Genomic DNA, 22,875 nt, shown 5'->3' with positions numbered 1-22,875 from the left:
TTTATATATTCGCGCTGGTGGTGTATATTATGGCGCAATGGCAGTCCAGCAACCCCCCACGACATACAAGGAGGGGTTTAAAGGCGGCAGAATCGAGGCAGCCAGGGAAAACGAGACTTCATTTCCCCACCAGATATATCATCGTCTGGCAGTTATATGTGTCATGAATTTTAGATTATGTTTGGATTAGATTAAGCGGCACAAAATTTAGCAATCACTGCATATACAAGAATATTAAAAAAATTTATAAATAAAAAAAAAATATACTCGGTAAAATTATTTTTAAATATAAAAATGTATATTTTTTTTTATCTACAATGTTAATTCAATATTTAGATTAAATTTAAAAATTTAATATTTAAAAAAAAATGTTCACAGTAAAATAATATTTTAATGATTAAAAATTACTGCTTTTTTTATTGCAATTATTTTTTTTTCAATAATCAGTATATAAAGATATAAAATAACTATGAAGAAAAGAAGGATAAAACTATTAGCCAAGTATTAAAAAAAAATAAAGTAGACATTTAAGCTTTATATGTTCGTGTCTATGGGTAAATATAAGATGCTGACTTTGAATCAATTTCGGTAATAGCGTTAAGAGTATGGGGTGAAGTTCAATCGACCGAGGGTATTAGGGGTTACGACATATCGTTCTTAGTTTTCCATTTATATATATAAGATACGCACCTGTCGTTTTTATTTGCAACAGAAAAAAAAAAAGTATTCATCTAATAGAATTGGATAAGGGGAACAGAAAAAAAAAAAACATCAGTGCAAGTATTTGATGATAGAACGCAATTACTTAAAAGCCTTGTCGATCACTTTTATTTTCATTAGGGAGAAATTTATTCAATCTGTATATTTATAATACAAATTGTTAGAAAAAAAATAATGATACTATTATTTTAACTGCGGAATTAATTACGTTTTTTTTTTGGCACAAGTGTTAATGATATTTTAATATATATTAAATGAAAAACCTTTTCGAGTAATTTTAAAAATGAAAAAACTTTGTCATTAATTATTTAAACGATTGATGTAGAATTTAAATATATATCACTGCTTGATAGATTTATTTATCCTGAAATTACTTGTAGAAATTTTCTATCACATATAATTTCTTAGAAAAAAAGTAAAAGAATAAACAACAATTATAAAATTCATATAATTAAATATTTTCGTCAATAAATGTAATTTATTATTGAAACACACTCGATTATACATGAATGTCGCTTACATAAAGAGTATTATTAATAATGAATTATTTTATATTCTAGTACTTAGTGCACAAAAATGAAAGATAAGTTGTACAATATCATTGATGAATTGAAAAATTTGAAAATCATAATCTTTATTTTTTGTCTTCCTCATATGAATACTTCAATGGTTGCAACGGAATATAGATGAAGTTGTGTTTCAAAAACTGTTATAATTATTTCCTCCAAGCTGATTATTATAGCCTCGATTATTAGGAGAATATCCTGGCCTGAAGTTATTGCCTAACCCTGCAATGTACAATAATTATTGTATAACATAACAATATTTAAAAAAAATAATAAGAACAACTTTAATATCTTTACAACTTACCACCACAAAAGTTGCCCAAATTACCCAAAGACATTGGGCCAGATCCACCCGTTGAATTTAAAAATAATTCAATGTATCTGTGAGACATGTGACTTTTATCCTATAAATAAATTTAGAAATTTAAAATACACAATAATAAATATTTTATATAAATATAATATACATGACAATTGACTAACCTTGGACATGGCTTTTAGAGCTTCTTCATGAGTTGCAAATTCAACATCAGCTTCACCAGATGCACGACCATTATTCTCAAGAATAATACGAATATTTATTGGCACAATTGGCCTGAAGAACTAATTGAAAAAAAAAAAAGATATATATTAAATAAATGTTATTAATTATTAAATTTATTTGATACTTACATCAGCAATGTCTTGTTCAGTAGCTCTGAAAGGTAATCCACGCATGTGGATGCAATGTATACCACCAGGATTTCCACCCCAGTTATCATTGTTGTTACCTCGGAAATTTGGTCCTTTCATATCCATATTACCACGCATACCACCTCCTCCACCTCCGCCTCCACCACCTCCATTATTGAGACCACCACCACCGCCGCCGCAACCACCACCACCACCTCCACCGCCTCCTCTTGGTCCGAAATTATTGGAATTTCCCCATGGTCCATTGTCAAAATCTATAAATAATTTAATAATATTACTAACACTTTTCTTTTATTGGCCAATGAATTTGAAGATTTATTTTTTATAGTTTATAGTTTACCTCTGTTGCGAGAATTTCTAGGATTATTGTTGAATCTATTCATTCCACCAAAACGATCTCTGTGATCATATGGAGCTGGTCTCATATTAAAATTATTCATTGGACCACCAGATCTCATTTTTGGTCCTATGCTGGCACGTACTTCAGATAAACTACTTCGGAATATTTCAATGTACCTATTAAAAAAAAATGTGTTATTAAATTAAAATTATTTAATTTGTTTTTTTTTTTTTTTCAACAAATATTAAACATAATTTGACATTGAATTTTTTTCCTGTAAAGCTAAATCCAATTTATTATGATTTTTGTAATTGAAATTTTTATTCAAGATAAAAAGTAATTTGTAAATTGTTTTCTAAATAAATTAAATTTTAAATACTAAAAAAATTAAATAAAAACTATTTATAAATATCATATTGACAATAATTTTTCAAAAAAAAATTGGCTCAAATGTATCAATCGTATTGTTTATGTGATTAAAATTGTACCAATTTGTTTTTAACTTTAAACAGCAACACACACATATTTTAAAAAATAAAATACATATTTTTTTGTTTTCTCAATTTAAATATGTTAATTATCATATTAAAATCGTACTTTATATTAAATTAATTTCAATAAAAAATCAATTGCTGAAATTAATAAATTATTTTAAAATTTGTTGATGCTTTCTGGTTTTTAGGAAAAAAATAAACAAAAAAAAGATATTGTAGATTGAAAAAATCCAGCAATACAATACTCCAACCTCTGCCAAGTTCCAACCCTTCTCTCCCCATGGAGGTGACTATTCAAGGGGGTATAACCAGGTGGCCTCAGTTGGGCCAACAGTACTTGTTTCTTCCCTGTTTTTTTTTTTCTTTTACTTTTTTTGTTTATACTCTTGATTACATTGATAACAAATATATGATTATTTTTATTTTTATCTTTTAAATTTAAAAAAACAAAATTACAAATAAACAAAAAAAAAAATAACCAAATAATTGTTGATTAATAAAAATATTTAAAAAATCATAAGATTTGACCCATTTTTTAATATTTTTTTTTATCAAAAAAAAAAAATATATATATAAATATGAAATAATAAAATAGGTATACATAGATTTCTATGGATATAAATTATTAATAAATCATAATAAACAATACCCAAACCCATCTAGCATCAGTGCCCCACCTGTGTCCTATCTTTTCCTTGTGTTTCTGGAGTGCGCGTTCCGCGACATCTTTGTTAACAAATTGAACATAAGCCTCCCCAGTACTGCGGCCCGTGAAGTCTGTTGGTAGTGAAATCCCGTTCGGCAATATCTCCAACCCTGACCCACACATAATCAAACAACGATATTGTAGCGAAATTACCCATTATAAAAAAAAATTAATAATAATAATTTACAGCTGCAAGAAATTCATAAATATAACCCATTGTTCAATTTAATATCACCATTGTAATCATTTTTTTTTTTTAGCAATTGAAATATTATTTATTAGTTGTTATCAATGGTTAAATAACAAGAAAAAAAAATATATAAATACTAGCCCAGGAAAATTACATTTTATTTTTATGTTTTGCTAAGTTTTTAATAATTAATTTAATTGTTTATACTATTAGTAATATTTAAACAATAAAACCTTGGGCCAGTTTATCAAAATAACAGAAAAAAAAAAAAATAGCATTTATTTATTGATAAAAGTAATAATTGTAAATAATTTTTTTTTTAAAACTTACTTTAGTTATTTCTTTATCTATTATTATAGTTTTTTTTTTTTTTCTTATAAATTCGTTTAATTTTGATGAATAAATAAACTAAATATGCTGTATCATATCATTGATAAATGATTAAAAAGTTTTCAAGATTAAAGCTATGGGTATTAATAAAAAGTATTTAAAAAAAAAAAAAGAAGATAATTATTAATTGATTAGTTGAATATTATACCTGAGAAAAATTGTGCAATTTCTTCTTTGGAGCATCCAAATGGTAGACCACGAAGTCTAACACAACCATCATCCATAACATTTTCAAGATTTAATCCACTTCTTTTAACGACCCATTCCATTTCTCCACGTTTAGCTTTGAAAACTTGAATAAAAATTTAAGATATTAATAATTAAATTTTGTAATTTAAAATAAATTAATAGTTACCTTCAATGTAACGATGGCCCATATGATCTCTATCACGTTTACAAGCTTTTTCAATATCTTCTTCTCTCTCCATTTCAATGTAAGCTTCACCACTTGGTCTTCCTTCACGAGACATTGTCATATGAATTCCAGCTTTTCCATGGCATATTTTACAATCACTAAAAAATTTAAGTATCTCATCGACTGTTGTTGACCATGGTAGTCCTCTTAATCTGACTACATAGCCTTCATCATCGTGATCACCACTGCCGTTTGACATTTTCAATATCAATCTACAACAAAATTAAATTATTATTCATTTGTTTTTATTTGATCAAACGTTTCAAGATGCTTGCAAAAAATAATGCAAGCTTGGGAAATATATATCAATTGTTTTGATGTAAATATTTTTAATTTATTTATAACTCATTTCTTGTGAATTTATTTCAAATAAACTATAATTTTAGATGTAAACATTTATTTGTATTAAATTATACCTATACCTATTTTTTAAATGAAAATAACATTCAATATTTTTATTTTTGCAAACATGAAAAATTACAAACGTGGATATTATTATTATTATTGTTATTGTGATTATTATTTTCGGAGTAAAATTTAAGAAATAAATATTTATTGTTTGTTTAAAAAAACTTTCAATAAAACACAATTTTGATATTTATGATGACGTCAATTGTGTAAAACAAACGAGTAAATATTTTGAGATATAAAAACTTGTAAATTGAAAAAAAAAACTTTGTATGTTTTTTACTTACCAAAAAACTAATTAAACAATATACGAAGTTAATATTAATAAATATAGACAAGTTGATAAATAATCATGAGAGTGATTTGATTATAATTGTTTTTTTTTATATAATAATATTAAAATTAATTAATCACTGTCAATCACAACGCAATAAAAATGCAAAGTTGGATAAAATTTTTTTTATTACCGAACAAAATGGCTGACGTTTATAAATTCCAAGCACTTCAAAGTCTCTCTCTCTCTTCTCTCTCTCTCTCTCTCTCTCAGAAAATTGCAGAAAATGCTTTGGTGGAAACAAGGCTTCAAAATGCCCCTAGATTCTACAGGGATTTTTTGGATTTTTTTTTCTAGTAATATAAATTTAGGTCTCATTTGTATATATTTAAAATCAATTAATTTTTAATTGAATAATTAAATTAAATATTATTGACTATTATCGATTTTAAAACAAAATTACATTTGATTAATAATCATGAATTTTTGTGTATTTTGGTTGGTGAAAATGCACCTTAATTTTTAGGCATAACCTTGATTCTTGAACAGAAGTTCACGTCAAGTGTCCACCAGGTACATATGTAAATATACACATAAATCTGGACAACACGTTTGAACCAGTTTAAACACGTTGAACTCGTTGAACTCCACATGTTTTTTCATAACACGAGTTCATATTCGAGTTAAAAATTATAATAATAATTCATCAAAACAATTGACATTACAACAATCCAATAACTTGGCTCTTAAATCAGCTGATAAAAAAAATTAGCTCATTAATATGACTTCTACAATTGTCGAAGGACAATTCAGCGATGCAGAAGAGGATGGAAAAACGTGAGTTTATAAAATTTTAAATACTCATTGATTAGGAGTAATCATATAGTAATTTTGTATAATATTAATTTATTTTTTAGTGTCATTATATCACCTGAAAAAACTAAAGATCCAATAATTTTGGATAACATTGAAAATCTTAAAATAACAGATGATGATAATGATGATGATGATGATTATATTGAAGATGATTTTATTGATGATAGTGATGATGATTGGGATGCTGATAATTATGATGGTTTAAATAAACCAGTACTTCGTCAATGTAATAGTCAATCAGCCAATACACAAAAAATATCAGATAACGTTACAAATTATCAACCAAAAGATAAATTATTTAAACGTTTTTCAAATAAAATAAAGATGGAAAAATATGAAGGACCAGCATCATTGCCACATAGTGCTGCAAATAAACTTATTGAAACAAATAAACGTAGTGAAAAAGATCGTATACGTACAAAAGATAAACATGATCGTGCAACAGTTGAACAAGTTATGGATCCACGTACAAGAATGATATTATTTAAATTGTTAAATAAAGGTACTATTAATGAAATAAATGGATGTTTATCAACTGGTAAAGAAGCAAATGTATATCATGCAACATCAAAAACAAATGAAGAATTTGCAATTAAAATATATAAAACATCAATTCTTCATTTTAAAGATCGCGATAAATATGTTAGTGGTGAATTTCGTTTTAGACATGGTTATTGTCGTCATAATCCAAGAAAAATGGTTAGAACATGGGCTGAAAAAGAATTGAGAAATTTAAATAGAATAAGGCAAGCATCAATACCATCACCAAAAGCAATTTATTTATATAGTCATGTATTACTTATGGAGTTTATTGGTTCAAATGGTTGGCCAGCTCCAAAGCTAAAAGATGTTGTTCTAACACCATCAAAATTACGAAAAGTATATAGAGAATGTGTTGAGATTATGTGGAGATTATATAATAAATCAAAACTTGTACATGCTGATTTAAGTGAATATAATCTTCTTTATCATAATGATAATGTTGTTGTTATTGATGTATCACAAGCTGTTGAACATGATCATCCAATGGCATTTGAATTTTTAAGAAAAGATTGTACAAATATTACAGAATTTTTCAAAAAAAATCAAGTTGCTGTTATGAGTGTTAAAGATTTATTTACATTTGTTACTGATCCAACAATAACTGAAGATAATATGGATGCATATTTAAATGATATATCTGATAAACTTATTTCAAATGATGATAAAAAAGATGCTAATGAAGAAATTGAAGAACAAGTTTTTATACAATCATATATTCCTCAAAATCTTCATCAAGTAAGATGATTAATATTTAAATTAAATTTTTTTTCTTTTATTTTACGTTGTTTTTTTACTTATAAATATTTGTCATTTAGGTTCGAGATATTGATCGTAAATTGGATAGATCAGGAATACAAAATTTACTTTGTAAAACACTTGTTGATCTTCCAGCCAGTCTAGCTGAAGCCAAAAAATCAGATGAATTAAAAAATACAGATAAAACAGATGCTTTAGACTGTGCAGAAAATTCAGCTGATGATGAATCCAATACAGATGGTGATGATGATGATGATGAAGATGAAGACAGCTCAGAAGAACCATCAAAATTTGTCAACTCAGCAAGACCTGTAAATGAAACTGCTGAAGATAAAAAAGTAATTTTTTTTTTAAATTAAAAACTTATAATTATACTTGATTAATAAATATTAATACAATGTATTTTATTTTCAGGCACGTAAAAAACTTGTTAAAGAACAACAAGCTGAAAAACGTAAAACAAAAATTAAAAAACATATCAAGAAAAAAGCATTGAAAAAAAAATAAATTTACAATTATTATTTGTAATTTTTAATATTATAATGCCATAATAAAAAAAATAATATAATAATAATAACATTAATAACAATATTCTTTGTTTCCCTCCTCCTCCTCCTCCTCCATATATATATATTTTTTTTTAGGAGAAAATTTTATTGCGCATGATTCATGAACATTCAAAAAGTGATTGTAAATAAACCTTTAGGCCACATATATTTGACAGTTTGACACCTGATAAACGTACTCCATTAACTATTTATTTTACATTTATTTATCTATCAATTTATATTTCATTTGACACATTTGTTGTTGTGCGTTAAACTCAAATGTCATTCTTTGTTTCTAAATTATTGCTTGAAGCAATTAAATGTAATAATTTATGTCATTTTTTATTTCGTTATAATTACAATAAAAAAATATTATAATATAATAACTACGTCAAAAAATTGTGTGTTATTTTTTTGGGTGTGATATCTCTGAAAGTTTATTATAAAAAATATATGAAGAATGGAGGCTGTACCAAGGTTACCGATGTTATCATTTGAATTAAAAATAAGTCCTGAACCAACATCATTTGGATCAAAACTAAAACAAGTTAGTATAAAATATTTTAACATCATATAACTTTCTCCAATGTTACATTTAACATTAACATACTTAACTTTTTTTTCTAGTACATTCGAGATTTTTACAATGAAGATCCAGAATCTTATACAAATGAAATTTATCAATTGGAAAATCTTCGTGCAATGGCTGTACGTCCACCTATTGCTGTTATTGGATGTTCTTTACTAAAAAAGTATTATTGTCAATTGCATTTTGTACAATCACGTTTTCCTATGGGTACTGATGAACCAGCTGCAGTACCATTTTCATGGAGAGACAGTTATGCAAATATAGTATTTACACTCAGTAATATTCGTTTTGAAATAATATCAATTTTGTATAATATTGGTACAATACATACTCAACTTGGTGCAAAAACAGAAAGAACAACAGCTGATGGTATGAAAATGGCATGTTCACATTTTCAATGTGCTGCATGGGCATTTGAAAATTTACAAAATACAAATCCTCAACCACCAGGTGTTGATATGACATCTGATTTAATGAAATTTATGAATCAATTATGTTTAGCACAAGCACAAGAATGTATACTTGAAAAAAGTATGCTTGATCATAGAAAACCAACAATTGTTGCTAAAGTTGCTAAACAAATTGTTGATTATTATAGTCTTGCATGTCAAACATTAGAACCAAATAAAAATGAAGATAATCCAATATCAGAAACAGTTGGTACAAAAATATATAAAAGTTGGAAAAATTATGTTACATTTAAACGTTCATATTATATGTCAGTAACATATTTATATCAAGGTCTTACAGCTGAAGAACAACAAAAAATGGGTGAAAGAGTTGCATTTTATAAAGAAGCATTGTCATCACTTAATTCAGCAAGATTATTATATACAAATTCAAAAACATCAATAATAATAAATGGTATGACAAGTGAAAAAGAATCAATTGAAGATTCACTTGTATTTACAAATGATGTTATTGAAGGTAAAAAAAAAGCAGCAACAAATGAAAATGATTTTATATATCATGAAGAAGTACCAGATAAAGATGTATTACCAACAATTAATGGTGCATCACTTGTCAAAGGTATATCATTTAGTGTTAATGATGCAGAAATATCTGGACCAGATATATTTGCAAGATTAGTACCAATGAAAGTACACGAAGCAAGTTCATTATATTCTGAAGAAAAAGCTAAAATATTACGTTCAATTGGTAGTAAAATTGATGAAAATAATCAATTATTAGAAACATATTTATCATCATTAAAACTTCAACATTTACAATTATGGGATCCTGATAATCCACTTAATAATGATGAATATTTTTCATTACCAGAAGAATTAGTTGAAAGATGTGCTGTATTAAATGCAAAACCAACAGCAATACATGATTTAGAAGAATTAATGGAAAAATTATCATCAACATATGGTGATGTTGAAACAATGCTTAATGATATTAATAAATTATTAACAATTGAAGATAAAAAAGAAAAAGAATATCAAGATTTAGTTGGTAAACGTCCACCAACAATTGTTGCAACAGATTTAACAAGAGAAGCTAAAAAATATGAAGAAGCACATGCTAAAGCATCAGAAAGTAATAAAGCACTTCATCGTGCAATGAATTTACATTTAAATAATTTACATATATTAGAACAACCATTAAGTGTATTAATTTCAAATGTACCATCAATTGAATCAATTGATAAAATGAATGAAAATGATAAAAAAAATGTACGTGAATTAAAAAGAATGCTTGTTAAAGTTGATCAAATGCAAATACAAAGAGCTGATTTACATGCAAAATTAAGAGAATCAATTGAACAAGATAATATAACACGTTTATTAGTAACAGCAACAGCTGAATCATCACCATTAGATGTTATATTTTCTGAACAATTAAAAAAACATGAAAAAATTGTTAATTTAATTGAACAAAATTTAATTGCACAAGATAATATATTAACTGCATTAACTGATGCATATGCTAAAACAGCTGAAACACGTAAATCTGTTGAAAATATACTTAAACAAAGAGAAATTATGATAACATCATTGATATCATCATATGATGCATATGAAGATTTATTAATTAAATCATCAAAAGGTTTAGAATTTTATAGAAAGTTAGAAGTTAATGTTACAAAATTACTTCAACGTGTTAAAAGTACATGTCGTGTACAAGATGAAGAACGCGAACAAATATTATCAAGAAATGATAAACAACAACCAGATATATACAGTACAAAAGGTGTATCAATTGTATCAGTTGTTCCAACATCAGATAATAATAACATCAACAACAATAATAATTCAGATAAAAAAATTGGATCAGGTATGAAACTTAAAGATCATTTAGCAAATAGATTAAAAATTAATACAGATAAAAGTAATATAACATCTATAACTCATATACAACCATCAATTGATTCTTCACATGATTTTAATAATATTGAAGATATTTATAATCCTGGTAATAATCCATTACATTCAATTGATCAACAACATATGTATCAACAATATCAAGCATATTATTCATCAAAAACAAATCCATATTCAGCAGGTCAATCATCATATAATGAAACAATATTACCAACAAATTATATTGATGTAAATCAAAGCTTACCAAGATCAAGTACAACAAATACAAATACAATGTATCAACAAGCTGGTAGAGTAAGCTCAACAGATGTATCAACTGATAGTTCTGTATATGCAAATTATTCTAATGGTAATCAACAGCAACAACAACAACAAGGTGGTGGTAGTCACTATCCAATAAGTGGCTATGATAATGCATCACAATATCATAATCAATTATATCAAGTGCCACAAGTATCTATGTCATCTCAAATTAGTCAAAATAATTATCAATTACCAATACAAAATCATCATCATCAAATTCCACCAACATTACAAAATTATCAAAGTAATAATCAATCAGCAACAATGAATAATCAAAAATCAATTATCATAAGTGGTCATGAAGATTTAAATAGCCAAGAAATTATACCACAAACATCATATTATCAACAGTACAATAATGCAACTGATGATAATGCAACAAATAATTATTCAACGATAACAACAACAACACCACCAATTAATCAAGTAACATATAGCATTCCACAAGATAATAAAAATGTCAATTATGTTAATCAAAATACTCAAGAAATTCCAGTTAATACATTTATAAAAAATACAAATTTTGTTCAACCAGATAATAATCAAGGAACAAATTATTTACAGCAACATTATTACAATAATATTACAAATTATCCACATAATATTTCACAATCAGCGTACGTTGTACCATCACAACAACAAACATATGTTGATCCAAGTCAATCACAACAACAACAAACATACGTTGATCCAAATCAATCACAACAACAACAAACATACGTTGATCCAAATCAATCACAACAACAACAACAAGCATACGTTGATCCAAATCAATCAAGCATTGCACCATTGAATAATTATGTTATTCCAGATAGCCAAAATTACAATACAAATAATTATGTACAAAATCATTTATCATTATCAAATGAATCTAGAAATTATACAAAAGAACCAGATATTATTCAAAGTCATGCAAAAACAATGAATAATATACAAATACCATATACAACATCATCACAATATTCCATTCAATCACATAATAATAATGCATATTCAAATTATACACAAGGCTATAATTTATCACAAGATCAACAATTACAACAAATTAATAATCCATCATCATATCAGGGTCATCCAGGATATGTATATGATAGTACAAGTGGTGGTTATCAATACAGTTCAGGTTATCAAAATTCTCAATTACCACAAGAACAAATTTCAATAAATCAACAAACAATTGGACAGATACCAAGTGTCATTGATAATTCACATTATACAAATGCTAATAATACACCATTAACAAGTGTAACAATATCATCAAGTTACTCATTGGATAATAAATATCAACCAGAATTAAATGATAATAATAATTATTATACAACACCTTATGGTTTACAACAAACTTATAATCAATTATCAACAATAACAACAAACAATCAAACAAATATTAATTATGCAAATACATATATTCAATCATCTGATAATAAAACAACAACAACAAATTCAATATCATCATCAAGTATTGATAAACCACAATCAAATTTGGATCTTCTTGCTGGTCTTGATATTACAATTAATCATGCACCATTATTACCAGAAATTAATTCAACAATTAAAGATAAAAATGATGATAAAATTGATGATAGTGTAAATAATAATATTATTGCTATAAATAATAATATTAATAATAATAAGGATGATGATGATAAAGATGTAAAATTATCAACAAATTGTATTAATGAAAAACTTGAAAATTTACAAATTGTTTGGGATACATGGTACAATGATGTACAACCAAAACAAGATCCACTTGGTGATCCAATAATTTTACAAAAATTCATAACAGATATTGAAAAATATGAAAAATTTGTTGAAAGTTTAACTGTTAAAACATTAAATGGTTCAACAAATCTTGATATTAAATGGAAAGAAATACGTGATTTTGAAGAACGTGAATTTATTAAACAAACAAATAATGCTGCAAAATTAAATACTGATAAAAATAGAACAAATGATTTAATTCCATATGATTCAACACGTGTTAAATTAACAACAAATGAAAAATCTGATTATATAAATGCATCGTATATTAAAAATTTAACACAATGGACACCGTCATTTATTGTAACACAATCACCAATGTCACAAACATTTGAATCATTTTGGACAATGATATTTGAACAACAATGTGAAGTTATTGCATCATTATCAAATGAAAGTAGTGAACAAGATAATATTTATTGGCCAACAAATATTGATGTACCAATGATTATTGGTAACTTTACATTGATACTTAAAAATTTAACAAAACATACAACATATATACAAAGTATAATTAATATTATTGACAATAAAAAAATTATTGAAAAAACAGTTGTACATATGCAATTTATATCATGGCCAATAAATGGTTTACCAAGTAGTCCTGGTGCTATTTTATCATTTGCAACTGATATTATGTCTGAACAAGCATTAAGACATTGTCCAAATCCAATAGTTGTACATTGTAAAATTGGTGGTTCACTTAGTAGTCTATTTTTACTAGCAACAGCTACTATTTGTCATGTTAGAGCTGGACATGGTATTGTTGATGTGCCTTTAATATTTTCAACATTTGTCAAATATCGTAAATGTTTAATTGACAAAGATTATTTATTATTTGGTTATCGAATGGTTCTTTATTATGCTCAAGATACTTTAATGAAACGTGGAATTTTATCATCAACTAAAACAACATTTGATGCTGTTTTTAATGGAGCTGAAGGTATCAAAGGAAAACAAGTTAAAAAAAATCAATTTTGTCATCCATCTGATGATTTTTTACATAATTTAAATGTTGGAATTGCTGGGATATCAACATCACAAAGTAAATTATTTTTATTTTTAGTATTATATAAAAAAAAATTATTTAATTATTATAATTATTGTTATTTTATAAATTACAGATAATAGAAAAAAAATTCTACCAGAATCACCAACAAAAACAAATTTCGATTCCGAGAATAAGACTGATCGAGTAAAACCGGTGGATCCTTTGAGTCAACTTGATCCATTATGGACAATCCGGAAATAATTGATCAACATATTAATATGAATTTATAGCAGGCTTTGTCATTTACATTGATACAAATGGTTTTTGAATAAACACAATATATATATATTACATACGTACTATTAGTTTTAGTTTAAAAAACATGATTTGTACGTTGATTATGCTTTTATTATCTTTGATGAATACTATAAAATATATTAATAAAGTTCATAAAGAATTTTGTTTTTTGTCTTAATTATTGGCTAATTAAAAGTTTTATTCAAAAATCGTATTTATATTTTTATTAAATTAATATGTATAATTTCTTGAAGAATATAAGCATCAAAAAAAAAAAAAAAACAAGACAGGTTCAGCATGTTTATTACTATGGTAACCACTGAGACTATAAATAATTAGTCATAGTTGTTTTCATATTAAAAATTTGTATATTTATGTATATTAGAAAATATGATTAGAAGTAAAAAAAAAAAATTAGCAGACAAGGATAAAAAAGCAAAAAAAAAGGTAGCTTCAAATGAACGTGAAACTGTATTTTATGAGCAACAAATTATTGATAATAACCAAGTAATAATGAGGTCAGTCAATAGAAGAGTTATAAATAAATAAAAAATATATAAATTTATTATTTAAGTATCTTGAATTTGTAATAATTACAGGCTTCAAACTCGTAATGATTATTTGGAAAATGAGATGAAAGTATTAAAAGAAAAATTAGAAAAATTAAAAGAAGATCGTAATGATATTGTTGCACATCTTAAAAAAAATTTACATAATAAAAATGAAGAAACACAAGAACTATTAGAACATCTGGTTGCAATTGAAGAACTTCGTAAAGAAGAACAAAATGATTATATAACAAAAGAAGATATTATGAAGCTTGAATATCATAATATGGAAACAAATTTAAATGCTGAACTTAAATTAGTCAGTAAGTAAATAATAATAAATAAAAAAATCAACAATATAAATAGTTTGAATGATGATTTTATATTTTTTTTATAGCTGGAAAATTAAATGCACTTGAAGATTGGCGTAATGCAAGAGCTGAATTAACAAGAAAATTTGAAATTCAAGAAGAACAAATGGCAAAGCAAAATGAGGATCATGCAAAAGCTCTTTATGATGCTGAAAAATCTCTTATTATTGAAAAATCAAAGTAATTGAAATATACTTATGTTAATTTTCATATAAATATTTAATCAATAATACATTAATTTACAATTTAATTATTATAGAATGCAAAAAGAAATGGAACAGCATCTGAGTGATTTAACATTAGAATTTGAAAATGCAATGAATACTAAAATTGCAGATACAACGAAAAGAGCTATTCAAGAAAATATTGCTCTCAATAAAGAACTCAATAAAGGATGGATTGAGTGTCAGAAATTATCTGAAAAACTTGAAATATTAAAAGAAAAAGATAGATGTAGTATTTAATCAAAAAATTGATTTAATAAAAATGAATGATGAGTAAACAAAATATAAATATCATAATAACGCAAGTTTAAGTAATCCAAATTATATGAATTATTGTGAATTATTGTAAGCATGAAGAGTAAAGTCTTTATTCATATAATTTGGATTACTTAAACTTGCGTAGTTTGGTTCTGCGCACGTTGAAACATTCTTTTTTATTAGTCAAATAAATAGCCGTTTAATAACTAGTAAAAAAACATGACTAAAATTGTACAGTAGGGTTAACGTTGAGAGTGTTTGACGTTAGCAGTATCAAGCAGCTTTGACATATAAACATACGTCAATAAATTGATAGTAAACACAATAAATATAAGTACAATATTTACATATTAATAGCAATAATTAAATACAAATTAATATAAGTTAAAATAAAAAAAAAACATAAACGTCAAAATGATGTCTGGTCGCTTACCTGTTTCTGGTAAGTAATGTTTATTTATATATTGCAAATAAAACTTTGAATAAACAACGATAATAAATATTTTGTTTATCAATAGAAAACTTACTTGGCCTATCATGGCATGATAGTGCCTGGATACCAATATTAAATCCAACCAACATCATGGATTATTTTTCTGAACGAAGTAATCCATTTTTTGACAGAACTTGTAACAATGAAATTGTTAAAATGCAACGTTTAAATCCAGAACAACTTCAGTAATATATTATTTAATTAATTAATCAATTTTTTTAACGTTTAGTGATCATGTTAATTGATATAGCTATTAATTTTCTACAGAAACATGACTGGACTTGAGTATATTCTTCTTCATGTTCAAGAGCCAATTTTGTATGTCATAAGAAAACAACATCGTTATTCACCAACTCAAGCAACTCCTTTGGCAGATTATTATATAATTGCTGGAATTGTTTATCAAGCACCAGATCTTGCTTCTGTTGTTAATTCTCGACTTGTAAATAAATTATCTATTATTGTTTTACACATTAATAATATTCATTTAAAATATGAGTAATATTTTTTTGTTTCATTAAGCTATCAACAATTCATCATTTACAATCAGCTTTTGATGAGTCTAGTTCATGCTCAAGATATCATCCAAGCAAAGGTTACTCATGGGACTTTAGAAATGGCAAAGTATTAACAGCAAAAAAAGAAACATCATCAAGAGAAGAACCAAGTTCACTATTTCAACGTCAAAGAGTTGATATGTTACTTGCTGAAATAACACGTAAATTTCCATTACCAGTTCCAAAACCAACTCCACCACTTACTGAACAAGGTAAAATTTTATTTCTTCCAAAAACAAATTATTTAATAGTTACTTGAATTATTTATATTTATATTTTTGTTTTATAGTTGAAAATAAACAAGAAATTAAAACTGAAAAAAAAGAAATGAAACCACCACCAGAAAGAAAATCAAGAGTCAATTAATGTGATATACAACTGTAGAAAAATTAAATATAATTAATTTTTTTCTATGTAAATTGAACTTTTCAAATTTTAAATAAATATACTTATCAATTTTTTTTATCAATCAAGTAAATCAAATTTTATATTGTCTTACCTGTTATTAATTTTAACGTCATATTTAAAATTTAAGAATATTTTTTCTCAATTTTAACTATATTTTTTAATGAGGTATTCTTTTTTCACTACTCTTGATGTGAAAAAAAAATATTCATTACACAATCATTATCATAAAATATGCTTCAAAAGCAAAAAAAAAAAACAGTTTGACATTTTTTATTATAATTACAAACAAAGGTCATACGAATTTTTCATTTTTTTCTTTTTCTATGCGCATAATTTCAGTGTGTCAATTAAAAAAAAAACAATTTCAATTTAAAATAATGATATGTGATCAAAACAATTGTCTCACAAATCAATGTTGTCATGTAGATTCAGATGAAAATTATTTATCAATTAATAATGAATTTGAGGCAAATATTCGTCATTTAAAATGCAAAATTATAGATCTTGCACGCAAGCAAATACAACAGGTTTTTATTATTATAATTATTTGTTATAAAAAAAAAAATATCAACATATGTTTATTTAATTTTAAGCTTGATAAATCAATCAGTATAATGGATATTCATCAAAATACTAAATATCATCATCGAAGATACAATCAACCAGAAAATAGTAAAAAAAATTATCACAGAAAATCAAATGACGATTATATCGCGAAGGATGAACATAATAATTTGGCAAATTTAAAAACTCAAGATAAAATATTAATTAAAAATCTAACACATGACAAAAATCATGAATTAAAAAATAATAGAAATAACGAATTAACAAATCCCCAAACATCATCACTATGGTATTGGTTTTATAAAAAAATTTTATCTTTTACTTCAAATATTAAATTAAATGATTCTATAACTGTCACAATATTACTAATAATTCTATTAGTTTTTATAATTTATATGGGCATATCTACATGTTGTGGTATTAGAAATTTTTCAAAAACATTTTTATTTAAATCAAAACGTTTAAAACCTACAGTATTTTAAAATAAAAATCAATAACGTATAATTGTTAATTTATTGAATTACTGTTTTTTTTTTTTTCTTTTTTTTTTTTTTTTATAGAACAAAGTTATTACATGTTAAATGATGCATATTCTGTTATTTTTAACAGATTATATTTAGCATTACATTGGTATATTGACGTGTTGATTTTTGATTTTAAATACCATTGATGATTATTTTTTTTACATTGTCTTTGTATTTATTTTTTTGTGGTATAAATATATCCGACCCTTATTTACTTACTTGTGTATTTTTATTAAAATTTTTATACAAAAGATTTTGTAGCCAATCTGAAAATTATCATGATAATAATGATGATATTTTTGTTATTTTTATGCGTATATTATTGTGTTTTTTTTTAAAGTTGATATGTGATTGAGAGCGTGATATAAATTGATTATTATTTCAATTTATACACAACTCTCTGGACCAGGTATTGAATTTGCAATGATTATTTCTTTCATTAAATTTCGATCTGTCTTAAAACTTATTGGCTCCCATGATTTTGTTGATAATGGATTCAACTGAAAATTAAAAAAAAAAACAGGTATTAAATAGATTAATTATTATGATGTTATTAATAATTAATTCTTACACTGCAATTATTTTTTTGAAGACCTTGTTTATGAAGGTCATATGGAGCAAACAATGTGTCTGGTCGAACAGGTAAGAAAAGTTGTTGTTCACGTTTTACTTTTTCATGATCTATAAACATATATAAATTAACAATTAAAATATATATAAATTATATGAAATATATTGTTACGTAATTTATTCATTGATTTATTTATTTAACTAACTTTGAACGAATAAAAACTATTTATCATCAACGACGTAATGAAAGTTAATGACTTCCTTTTCGAATAAATTATTAAATATGTTAATAAAAATCATACAAACCAAACAAGTAATTAATCTTACTTTTCATGAAATATAAAACAATTAATTATTTTTTTTTTCTTTGTTTGAAAATCAAATTCGAATAATATTATAAAAATTAGAAAAATAAAGAAAAAAAATCTAATTTATTGATAAATAAAATTATCATAAAATTAAATTGCTATTTTTTATAACGAAATAAAATTAATGATTTTAAATATAAAATATTTCGAATAACCTTGAGGTGATTGAATGATATCTGGTTGATTTAATCCAAAATCTCCAACTTGTTTTAATGTATACTCAACAAAATACGTATGATCACCATGTGTTACATCAAGCATTGAATTATTTCGTGAATCTGGTGGACTTATTATTGGTTGTTTCATATATGGCTCAATATGAATTGGTGATGTTGTACCACGTCGTCGATACAATATTAACATAATTGACAATATAATTATACCAAGTGCTATAAATGCACCAATTAAAAGTAGCAATAATGGTAATACGCTTACTTCTGTATCTAAAAATAATATAAATATATTATTTAAACTAGCTTAAATTAAATTAAATAATACTAAACAATAAATTAAATGATGAATTACCAGCTTGCTTTCCTGAATCTTGTAGGATTATATTTTCCAATAATGAAACTTCACTTTTACCTTTTGCATTTAATGCATAAGCAATTAAATATAAATTTGTTGCTGGTAAAAGATCATTTATTGGAATTTTAAATACAGGATTATTCACTGATACACTTGATGTATTAACACGTAGTGTATTTGTTCTTGCTTCATATGCTTCAAGACGAAAATCTTGTCGTAAACCTCCATCATAACCAGATATACATTCAATTTCAAGTAATTCAGAACTTTTATTAACTGTTGCCTTCAAAGTACAATTACTTAATGGACTTGGTTTTACTGGAAAATATAATAATTATAATATCCAAAAGAAATGAAATGTTTAATAAAATTTAATGATAAAAATAAATATACAATACCTGCAGGAATAATTTGATATACACATGGATTTTTTTGTTTTCCAATAATATTTCTACCCCAACAAGTTAATGCACCATAATCTCTTTCTGATAATGGTGTATATATAAATTCACTAGTTGTACCATTATTACCATCAAATTTTGCTGGTGCAAGTTCAAAATTTTCACCGCTATTATTAAATTCCCATGTAAATTCAACTTCAATTGGATCAGCTTCTACTTGACAACGTATTTTTACTGATTCATCTAATGATGCACCAATAATTGTAACATCACTTGTCATACAAACAGGAGCAACTAATTTTTTTAAAAATAAAATTATAATTATTATTTTATAATTTATTTAAAATTTTAATAAAATACTTACATTGTACACGAAGTGGAACAATTGAACTTGCTGTTTCACCTCTACTGTTACTAGCAAGACAAGAATAATTACCACCATTTTCACGATTAATTTTTTGAAGAACAAGATTTTGTGCACTCAAAACAATTCCTGATTTTTGTGTAAGAATACGACCCTGTTTAAAAAATTATATTGATTAAGTATTATTTATTTTTTTGATGATAATTATGTTACTTACATTATGTTTCCATGTTATTTTATGATGTACTGGATTTGCTAAAATTTTACACTCAAAATAAACGTCATCTTCTTCTTTGATATTTTGAGCATTAAGAGTATTGCCAATTTCAAGACTTACTTTTGGTGGAACTTAAATATAAAAATATTAAATTATTAGCTTATTTTTAATAATAATATTTAATTTAATAACTTACAATAAATATTTAATTGAAATGAATCTTCAAGTGATCCTGTTGGTAGCATGGGATTCATGCCTTGGCATCGTAATTGTTTATTATTGTCTTCTGGCATTGGAGAATATAATAATGTACTTAAAACAATTTTCGAATTTCCAGTTTCATGAATTTTTGTAAAATTTGTATCTTTTTTCATTGTCCATGTTACTAGTGCACGTGGATATGAGCCAACAACTTCACAAACTAATTCATAACTTTTACCAAATTCTAGTATTGTTGGTTTTGAAATAATCGTTACACTTATTGGCTTGACTATTAATCAAACAAATTAAAACACATGTTAATAATTAATTTATACTAATTATTATAAAACAAGATAAAATATTATAAAATTTTATATTGATAATTAATTGATTTTTTATACTTACGATACATATTTATTGTGACAGATTTTTCTAGTGGTTTTACAAGATCTGTATTGAAAGCTCGACATTTGTATGTTATATTAAAATTTTCTCTTTGTAACAATGAAACACCAATTTTACTGACAACAGTATTTTCACCAATTTGTACGATATTTCCTATTGTTTCTGTTCCATTTATAAACCATTTAATAACAGGAGATGGTTTTCCTAAATATGAAAAAAAATAATTTAATCATTTATAACTAAAAATTATTATAAAACTTTCAAATAAACATGATTTTTTTAGGAATATTTTATAACAACATCTAGAAATAACTTGCATTTTTAATAAATAATCATCTGTATAAAAATAAAAATGATAAAAAAATAAAATAAATGTAAAAGTTTATTGATTTGAATGTGACATGATTTGTATTACATCCAAAGGGAAATTAAAAATTAACCATTTCATTGAATAAAATATCTACCTCCGATAATTTCAATTTTCTTTTAAATTATAAATTCACCTATGAGACATATTTTAATCAATGATTATCTATGAACGAAAATAATTACCTCCTCTAACTTCACAAGATAATCCAAATTCATCACCAACTTTATGAGGACCAACTGATCCTTCAACTTCATTTCCAAAATTATCAATTAACAATAGTTGATGTGGTGGATCTATTAAACAAAAATATATTTTATAATTAAAAAAAAAAACACCACTAATAATGACAATAATAATAATGAATGAATAAACTTACAAATAACAGTAAGATTAACTTGAAAATTTCTAGTAGGTGATTTTTTAAAATCAACTCGACATCTATAGATTCCTTCATCTACAAGTCTTATACCTTCAAGAACTAGAGCAGCAGGTCTATCAATTGTTATAAAACGTGCACGAGGTCGTACCTCTTCATCTGACCAGTTGAGCGCTTGATTAAAAGGTCGTCCACGTACATCAACACTACAACAAATATAAACATATATATATAGTCAAATATAATTTCTACATTTTATATTTTTTATTTTATATATAAAATCAATTTATTATTTTATACCTGTATATAGGTTTGACCGAGTTATTTCTAAACCAAAGGACCATGTAAACTCCATCACCTCTTGTAGATGGCTCAATATCACATGGTAATTTTGCTGCACTACCAAGTACAGCTTTGACATCTGACATTGGTACTGTCAATAAAAACATTTTTAATTATTAATATTTATTTAATATAGAAATTAATAATTTATATTATATTTTAAACATACTTGGGTCATCATCTTTGTCCCAGTTATCAGCGGCATTTGCGTAAATTACAAAAATAATTGTAAAATAAAGTATACAATAAAGTAATTTTACGGCAAATCCACATGGTCTATTGTCAAGTGCCATTCCAAATTTTATAATTATTATTATATCTAAAATTATTAATAAAAAATATAATTTATTTATATTGTCATAATAATTATAAATTATCGAAATGAAAATTTTTTAAACTTACTTTTTCACTTTTAAAATGAAAATATATTTAATACTTTTAATAGAAAATAATAAAGCTCAGATTATTTGACGCATAAACATTTTTTTTTCACGTTATTAAATACTCAATGATTGACATAAAAAAAAAAAAACAACAACCCCGTTAATTATGCCTTTGTAAATATTGTTAATTTTGAAAAAAATTTCACAGTCTTTTAA

At 25.0% G+C, this 22,875-nt stretch overlaps 6 protein-coding genes across 6 annotated transcripts; 4 read left to right on the top strand and 2 right to left on the bottom strand.

Moving 5' to 3' along the window:
- Positions 1 to 1,162: 1,162 nt before the first annotated feature.
- Positions 1,163 to 5,447, bottom strand: LOC122854709 (heterogeneous nuclear ribonucleoprotein H2-like). Its single transcript, XM_044155643.1, has 9 exons — positions 5,210 to 5,447; positions 4,455 to 4,726; positions 4,248 to 4,391; positions 3,491 to 3,629; positions 2,320 to 2,495; positions 1,959 to 2,233; positions 1,770 to 1,889; positions 1,591 to 1,690; positions 1,163 to 1,508 (listed from the first exon to the last, which is right to left on the bottom strand). Exons 2-9 carry the CDS (start codon positions 4,711 to 4,713, stop codon positions 1,420 to 1,422), a joined length of 1,302 nt encoding a protein of 433 aa, XP_044011578.1. The 5' UTR covers positions 4,714 to 4,726; positions 5,210 to 5,447; the 3' UTR covers positions 1,163 to 1,419.
- Positions 5,448 to 5,671: 224 nt separating this feature from the next.
- Positions 5,672 to 7,961, top strand: LOC122854694 (serine/threonine-protein kinase RIO1). Its single transcript, XM_044155610.1, has 4 exons — positions 5,672 to 6,033; positions 6,114 to 7,350; positions 7,431 to 7,709; positions 7,786 to 7,961. The coding sequence occupies exons 1-4, from the start codon at positions 5,978 to 5,980 to the stop codon at positions 7,876 to 7,878; spliced, it is 1,665 nt and encodes a 554-aa protein (XP_044011545.1). The 5' UTR covers positions 5,672 to 5,977; the 3' UTR covers positions 7,879 to 7,961.
- A 124-nt stretch (positions 7,962 to 8,085) lies between these two features.
- On the top strand, positions 8,086 to 14,365 carry LOC122854664 (tyrosine-protein phosphatase non-receptor type 23). The gene is made up of 3 exons (XM_044155545.1): positions 8,086 to 8,466; positions 8,547 to 13,944; positions 14,024 to 14,365. The coding sequence occupies exons 1-3, from the start codon at positions 8,380 to 8,382 to the stop codon at positions 14,149 to 14,151; spliced, it is 5,613 nt and encodes a 1,870-aa protein (XP_044011480.1). The 5' UTR covers positions 8,086 to 8,379; the 3' UTR covers positions 14,152 to 14,365.
- A 113-nt stretch (positions 14,366 to 14,478) lies between these two features.
- Positions 14,479 to 15,595, top strand: LOC122854728 (cilia- and flagella-associated protein 157). Its single transcript, XM_044155667.1, has 4 exons — positions 14,479 to 14,705; positions 14,787 to 15,058; positions 15,133 to 15,286; positions 15,366 to 15,595. The coding sequence occupies exons 1-4, from the start codon at positions 14,578 to 14,580 to the stop codon at positions 15,568 to 15,570; spliced, it is 759 nt and encodes a 252-aa protein (XP_044011602.1). The 5' UTR covers positions 14,479 to 14,577; the 3' UTR covers positions 15,571 to 15,595.
- A 196-nt stretch (positions 15,596 to 15,791) lies between these two features.
- LOC122854732 (mediator of RNA polymerase II transcription subunit 6) lies at positions 15,792 to 17,121 on the top strand. The gene is made up of 5 exons (XM_044155672.1): positions 15,792 to 16,030; positions 16,107 to 16,266; positions 16,349 to 16,523; positions 16,604 to 16,850; positions 16,928 to 17,121. The coding sequence occupies exons 1-5, from the start codon at positions 16,003 to 16,005 to the stop codon at positions 17,002 to 17,004; spliced, it is 687 nt and encodes a 228-aa protein (XP_044011607.1). The 5' UTR covers positions 15,792 to 16,002; the 3' UTR covers positions 17,005 to 17,121.
- Positions 17,122 to 18,022: 901 nt separating this feature from the next.
- Positions 18,023 to 22,726, bottom strand: LOC122854676 (nephrin-like). The gene is made up of 14 exons (XM_044155580.1): positions 22,679 to 22,726; positions 22,446 to 22,595; positions 22,235 to 22,367; positions 21,935 to 22,140; positions 21,741 to 21,851; positions 21,189 to 21,392; positions 20,779 to 21,072; positions 20,583 to 20,713; positions 20,366 to 20,519; positions 19,999 to 20,295; positions 19,598 to 19,918; positions 19,228 to 19,515; positions 18,706 to 18,815; positions 18,023 to 18,634 (listed from the first exon to the last, which is right to left on the bottom strand). Exons 2-14 carry the CDS (start codon positions 22,567 to 22,569, stop codon positions 18,521 to 18,523), a joined length of 2,487 nt encoding a protein of 828 aa, XP_044011515.1. The 5' UTR covers positions 22,570 to 22,595; positions 22,679 to 22,726; the 3' UTR covers positions 18,023 to 18,520.
- Positions 22,727 to 22,875: the final 149 nt, after the last annotated feature.

This window comes from Aphidius gifuensis, linkage group LG4 (assembly GCF_014905175.1).
Source record: "Aphidius gifuensis isolate YNYX2018 linkage group LG4, ASM1490517v1, whole genome shotgun sequence".
NCBI classification, from domain to species: domain Eukaryota; kingdom Metazoa; phylum Arthropoda; class Insecta; order Hymenoptera; family Braconidae; genus Aphidius; species Aphidius gifuensis.
The sequence above is the reverse complement of the archived record's forward strand: the minus strand, read 5'-3'. Positions and strand labels throughout refer to the sequence as shown.